Below are 7,301 nucleotides of genomic sequence, written 5' to 3' on the forward strand. Positions count from 1 at the left end.
TTAGGATCCTGTAAGCAGAAATCATGTGGAAATTGAGAGTTACCAGCTACAGTAGGATTATTTTTTGCATTTGTGTTAAAGTCACGCACATTACAGATTAAGTGGGTTTTGTTGCCAATTACTAATATAAATGCTGGTGGGATTATTATTATTATTCATTATGGACACTAAGTCTATAACCTTGTCAGAACTTTTGGGTCACGACCAACCCGATGATTAAGAACTCCTGGTATAGATATCCTGGTGAAGAAGTACTGTGTCATTTATCATGATATTTTGATCCAATCGTTTACGACCCAAGCAACGTTTCTGCATGCTCATCAAGGAAACACTTAACATTAACATTATCAATGGACAGAATTTATATAAAGTTATAAAACAATTCATACAATATTTACACAGGACCTTTTTAGATTATTCATCAAGTTGCTCTCATTCCTATTATGTAATAAGGCTGTTGTTACTACAGTGACAAGATTGACACCTTGCAGATGATTTGTTATGTGATAATGGTACCACCAGTCAAAGGCACTGTGGTGTGGGGACCCACCTGCCCTGGGTCAAGTTAATCAGACCTGGGATCAGCCACACCTGCCCTGGGTCAAGCTAATCAGACCTGGGATCAGCCACACCTGCCCTGGGTCAAGTTAATCAGACCTGGGATCAGCCACACCTGTCCTGGGTCAAGCTAATCAGACCTGGGATCAGCCACACCTGTCCTGGGTCAAGCTAATCAGACCTGGGAGCAGGTGTGGCTGTGCACCTGTTGCACATGAGGTAATCAATGGACACAGGTTAAATCAGCCATCCTCACACACACTGAGGAGAGCCTTTGTCATGACAACATCATATCAGCTTGTTACATCTTGCCACTCTCTTCAATAAACCAGTTTGTATTCACCATCATCTCTACCCATGTCTCTGTGTCAGAGCCCTGTAAAAAGCCACTACTGCTAGCCTACAGGTATTACAGAAATGGGCATAACAACTATAATCAAGTGGCTTGCTTCTGCTACAGATCCCTTAGTTACCATGGCAACCAGTCACTGAACGATTCCCAGCCTTTTGGCAGAGATCAATTTAAACATTTCATCTTTCAAAACCTCAAAATACAGTAAATTATAATTCATAATTACTCAACATAAAGTCACATCACATTTAAAGATGCTATAGATAACATGTTATGTAGGGTATTCCACAGAGCTTTTAAAAATGTGCAGAATAAAAAGTATTTCTTTACCCCTTCAAAAATGATTGATTATTGAAATGTTGTTTTGCGGGTCCAAAATGAAGGTTGTTGTTTACATGTAACATGCTTGTATCTCCTCCCTACTTCCCATTTCCCCACTTGGAATGCATCCGATTGGATAAATGACATGTTGGTGCTCTAGTGCGACAAGTGTATCTATAGCACCTTTAAATATGATCTATGGTTCTATTTGAGATATAAATGTTATAAATGAAATTAATACAAAATTATTTGCATTTTATACAATACTGTGGCTGAATGTTATCTATAGCACCTTTAGTTATTTTCTCTGAATATGTTTGTTTTGTAGCAAGTAGTTTCGTTGTCGCTGCCATCTTTAGTATTTTCTCATTAAATGTCCTTTTCTATTAAGTCTCCTAGTCCTCATTATATAGACTGGCTCCTCATTATATAGATTGGCTCCTCATTATATAGACTGGATCCTCATTATATGTATACGATTGTCTCTGGCATGACCTATTGCAGTGTGATCAGAATGTACCACAGTAAAAAAAAAAAAGAAAAAAAGAAAAGACAACTTTTTTACAAAGGAAAAAAGAGCAACTTCATGTAAAACCTGCTCTCTTCACATTGAGTCTTTTTGTAAACAGTTCATGTAAACAGCAGTGGTGTGAGGACGTGTTGTGTGTTGGTATTGAATGTCAGATGTTTGAAATCTGCCTGAGCTTTCTGTCCACCACATGCATTGAGTCACCGTTCATTTTTAAAGGTATCTCTGCCTCGAGTCTTTTCTTCCGCTGCTTTTTCAGCCTCTTACAGCATATGTAGGACACCAGCGTGACGACTATGAAGAGCTGACCCATGCAGATGATGCAGAGAGCGATGAGGACGGGCCTGCAGGGGAACAGGTCGTACCTCTCGGGCCTCTCGGTCAACTGGCTTATGAACCAGGGCCGCTCCTCGATCTCGATTTCGGCCTCTCTGGTCAGCAGACTCTGGATGTAACTCTCGTTGCTGACGGTCTCGTTGACAAAGAGGTTGACCATGACGGTTGAGTAGAGCGGCTCCGGTTGCCCGTGGTCACTGACCTTCACCAGAAGGCTGTAGAGGCCACGGTTGCTGAGCTCCCTCTTGACTGTGATGTTCCCCGTTTCAGGGTCAATATCGAAGGAACCTGGCTCACCGCCTTTCCTTTTGATGATGCTGTAGGCGATGACGGCGTTCATGCCGGTGTCCTTATCTACGGCATACACCTCTGTTATGGATGTTCCCGGAAGTGTGTCAGGCAGTACTAGCATATAGGACTGATTGGACTGGGGGAAGAGGACTATCGGCGTGTTGTCGTTAACGTCCAATAGTAGCACGGTCACCATGGTAACACAGGAGAGAGAGGGCTCGCCGCCATCGACCGCCTCGATCCACAGGTGGTAGGTCCCCTGCTGCTCACGGTCCAGCGGCGTCTTTGCCCTCAGCGCGCCGCGCCCCGCGTCGATGACAAAGATGTCGCTGCCGTTGAGGATGGACAGTGCCACCCAACCGTTCTCTCCGGCGTCCGCATCTGTCACAGAGAGCACCCCGATCTCACCGAACCCCGGGAAGTTCTCCGGCACGAAGAAGGTGAAGTCTTTGTTGAGGAAGCGCGGGCTGTTGTCGTTGCGGTCCAGCACCGTCACCACCACCGTGGCCATGGACTCCTTCCGGGGCGTTCCCCTGTCCACCGCCCTCACGATGAACCGGTACGTCTCTCTCTCCTCTCGGTCCAGCGGCGTGGCCACAGACAGGACGCCCGTCACGCGGTCCAGCACGAAGACTGCGGGCGCGTCCCCCCCCAGGAGGTAGAGGACCTCCCCACGACCTCCACTGTCCCGGTCCGTGGCCTGGAGCTGGGTGAGGAACGTGTTGGGAGGGTTGTTCTCCTCCACAGTTATCTCCACCAAGGACTGTTGAAACACAGGCGTGTTGTCGTTCTCATCCGACACCTGCACCTTGATGGAGGTGTTGATGACCAGTCCTTGGGTGTTTCTGACCACCACAGTCAGCTCGTACTCCCGGGTCTCCTCATAGTCCAGGGGCTCTGTGGTCTCTAGCAGGTACTCGTTCTTGAAAAGTTTATAAGGGGTTAACCTGAAGGGGCCCGACCCTTCCAAAAGACAGTCCACCCTCTGCCTCACGTCTGAGTTTTTGACCGTAAAGAAAGCAATGGGGGAAAACGCCGGCTCGGACTCCTTCATGGTCACCACCCCGTCTTTCTCTGCCGCGATGTAGCGCGGCATGACAGCGGGCGGGCCCGTGACGAATTTGATTACGTTAACGGTAACCATAGCGACGGCAGGTATACACCCGGGGCCATTGGCGAGGACGGTCAGTTTGTACAGCTTGCTCGTTGCCGCGTCGATTTTCCCTGCTAGCTTGATCGCCCCTGTGACTCTGTCCAAATGGAACAGGCCCCTGGTCTCCCTTGGCACACGCTCGCTGTAAGCGTAGCTGATCTGAGCATTAGTGTCGAGATCAGGGTCAACAGCATGCATGCGTGTCAAATGTGTCCCCTTGGTGGTATTTCCATACAGAGTCAGGTTGACGTGGGACTCAGTGAACTGGGGACAGTTATCATTAACATCTGTGATCAGTATCCTCAGGGTAGCTGTTCCCAGGAGAGGGGGGGTCCCTCCGTCCTCTGCGATAATATCCGTTACGTACTCCGCCTGAGTCTCTCTGTCCAGCGCTTCCGTCACAATGAGGAAAGGGGTCAACTCGCCCCCCTCGCTCTCCTCGACGTCCAGCGTGAACACGCCAAAGTCGTTAACGAGCCAGTATGTTTGTACTCCATAAAGACCCAGGTCGGGGTCCATGGCTGACTGCTCCACTGCGTAACGAGCATTGACGGGCGTGTTCTCCGGGATGGACACGCAGATCTCCTCCACGGGGAACCTCGGCCTGTTGTCGTTCACGTCCTCGATGAAGACCTTAACTTTGACCAGCTGAAAGTACTGCTGAGGCAACACAAACACGTCCAGCGAGAGCACGCAGCCCCGTCTCGCAGGGGCACCGGGGCACAGAGTCTCCCTGTCGATCACCCTGGCAGATGTGTGAAGCTCTCCCGTGGTATTATTTAGGTTCACATATTGTTCACTGATCTTCTTTTGTGGCAGATTGAATATAAAGGGGGGATCAACGTTAAAATCCAACTTTAAGTCTAGTCCTACGTCCCCTATGAGGGACCCCACGGGTAATCCCTCCTTTATCTTATAGAGGAGCTCTCTTGCTTGGCTGAAATTTGCAAAACAGGAGAGAGGGCTGGTGTAAAGCAGGAGAATGCACAAACCCTGTAATAAATTACAAAAAAAATGCAGTTTAATAATAAAGATGCAAAATAGAGGTCAACGTGTGTGGCCAAAATATAAATTTTTTCTTTTTTTCAGCAGAATAGATATTTAGAAACACAAAACATTATTAATGTTATGGTCATTCAACACAGAGGACAGACAAACCAGAACTTTATGACGATAATACCACAAACTCAAATATTGATTTTCACATAATAACAGATGGACTGTGCAGATGTCAGTTTTATCATATCAGTTACAAAATCCCTCTTAACACCTATAAGCTCCTACGACTGAAACAATGAAGAGCAGGTTACTTTCTCTTCTCATTACATTACACTTGTTCTATACAACAGAATCATTCAGAAACTTACCCATATGACTCCTATGTTGCTGAGGCTGGGGCCTCTGTTGTTGACCATGTTTATATCCTAGTCCAAGAGATTGTCACCTATAGCGAGGACGGTGAGATGTGAAGAGCATTTTGAATGCTGAGCAGCACAGCCCTCTGCTTACTGCTTTGACTCATAGCCTACTGAATTGAACTAGTCATTGATCCCGGTGCAGGGCTCAGAACACGCCCACCGTATGCAAATCAGTCCCTCGTGGTAGCCAATGAGAGGCTCTCTAAAGCGGCAACGCAGCTCTGGTTCATCTCCGCCCACTTCTCACAGGAACTGTCAAAATGCATGGACACAAACCATTCCACTCTCATTTCACATGCACTATGTTTATTGTGAATAATACAGTGCAGTTGCTCACAAGTGACATTGTGCATAATTTATATTCCCATAAGAAACAAGGGCTTAAGTTAAGGTCAATGTGAATGAATGAATGAATGAATGAAAACTTTATTGAACAGATTGCAGAATGGGTACAATACAGTACGGCTCAATACACACAATTGTTAAGGGCATGCAGACCAGAGAAAGACGTTTGTCTTGTTTACATCAGGGTCCCCCATTTTCAATTCATAGTGACGTTTATGACATACACAACATACATGCCATCATGACATTTATGGCATGACATACAGGTATTTAGTACTGTGTAATTTAGTAGTGTGGCTTTGGTAACACAAAATGTGCTTAAAACAAGGAGACGAGAGGTCTAAGCGTGGAGAGGTGAATATCTCTACAGCACACAGATTAATTTAATCCAGTATTAGCATGAAACGGGGGTCAGCATGAATGTAATAGAAATCAGTAACAGCAATAGAAGGCGTTGCTGGAAAGAAAAGGCTGAATTTCTCTTCAAGTTTCTGAAATCAAGCTTTTGATTCAGAGGAAGAGAGTGACGGCAGGGAGTTAGATTAGATACGGAAGAGAGAGAAATACATCTCATAGCCCCAATCCACTATTATTTTAATCAATTTATATTATACACATTAATATTAATCATATATCAGTAATGCTACACTGGTTCTCGAATGGTCAGACTTGCTGATGAAAATAATAATTTATTTAAGATCACGACATAACCCAAAATACAGGATCATATTACTCCAAATTCTACAAAAAAACATGTTTAAGTACAGTAGTACAGAAGTACAGTATAATGAAAACAAGTCTGGCATCCAATCAGAGTGCAAATGTAACAGTAAAGTGCAATAGTGCAATACAATGTACAGGTGATTAAACATGGGTATAACATAATATACAATTTATATTTGCCATTGTCATATGATTAGTCCTTTTATAATGAAGTTTGTCTGTCAATAGATGTTTGGGTGAAAACACGTCTTCAGTCCAAACCAACAAACAAACAAACAAAGCAAGCAGCACATTGCTGCTGTGGTGCTGCTGTGGTGCTGTGCTGATATTCTGGATTGGCCTTTAAAAATCAAGCCCTTAATCTCCCTGTGCTCTAAATGCTAGGCCAGCTGTTGGCTGGGATTGGAAGCATACTGCTCACTGAGATTGTCTGATTGAACATCTCTGGGAGAGGAGGATTGAAAGTCACACACAGTCACACATTCGGGCTTATATCTGCGGTTCGAGCTACAGTAGGTCTTTGCTTTGCCGCATTGCTGCAAATTCAGTCACAGTGCCGAGGCGGTTCCAGAAGTAACACTTGATGGTACACTATTCATCTGTTTCATGACATCCTGCTATTGAAAACACACAGACATTTAACATTTTTATGGGACATGCAAGTGATCATGAGGCAGTATGTACTAGCTATATATGACGTGTATTTACCTGGACCTTAATTCACATCTGGGACATTAGAATGAAATATATATACCCTATAAGATAAGATATTCCTTTATTGATCCCTTGGGGAAATACTGGCGTCATACTGTAGCAGCATGGGGAGGCGTGGTACAGGTATGGGCAGGGTAATAGTAGAAAGACATAAATATAGGCAATCAAATTTGAAACAGTGTAAACAAAGGTGCAGATGAGGGTCTGTATGCACTATCGATTATATTATATGTTACAATAAATATAGGCAACAACTAATTGGAATCTAAATCTATACTATGAGTATGAGTAAAAGTAAACAGTATACACAAGGTACCTTATTATTTGTCTGTGCTAAAAGCGTGTGCAGCTCATAACCCATAGGTCCCAGAGTGACCGTGTTTGGCAGCTGGGTTCATGCCGACCGTTCATTGCCAACGACGCGATATGTCGTTTGTTTTTTTATTAGCTATTTGAATTCATAGTTCATCAATCTAGTCTCACGTTAGTGCTGCAAACTCTCTCTGAGCTCCATTGGGAAAATACCGCCCCCTATCGTCTCCCGGATGGTAATGCATGCAT

The 7,301-nt window shown here is 44.7% G+C and overlaps 1 protein-coding gene across 1 annotated transcript; it reads right to left on the minus strand.

Moving 5' to 3' along the window:
• Nucleotides 1–1,070: 1,070 nt before the first annotated feature.
• pcdh20 (protocadherin 20) lies at nucleotides 1,071–5,045 on the minus strand. The gene is made up of 2 exons (XM_084307438.1): nucleotides 4,908–5,045; nucleotides 1,071–4,533 (listed from the first exon to the last, which is right to left on the minus strand). Exons 1-2 carry the CDS (start codon nucleotides 4,953–4,955, stop codon nucleotides 1,912–1,914), a joined length of 2,670 nt encoding a protein of 889 aa, XP_084163564.1. The 5' UTR covers nucleotides 4,956–5,045; the 3' UTR covers nucleotides 1,071–1,911.
• Nucleotides 5,046–7,301: the final 2,256 nt, after the last annotated feature.

Source organism: Notolepis coatsorum (assembly GCF_963971535.1).
Source record: "Notolepis coatsorum genome assembly, chromosome: 2".
NCBI classification, from domain to species: Eukaryota; Metazoa; Chordata; class Actinopteri; order Aulopiformes; family Paralepididae; genus Notolepis; species Notolepis coatsorum.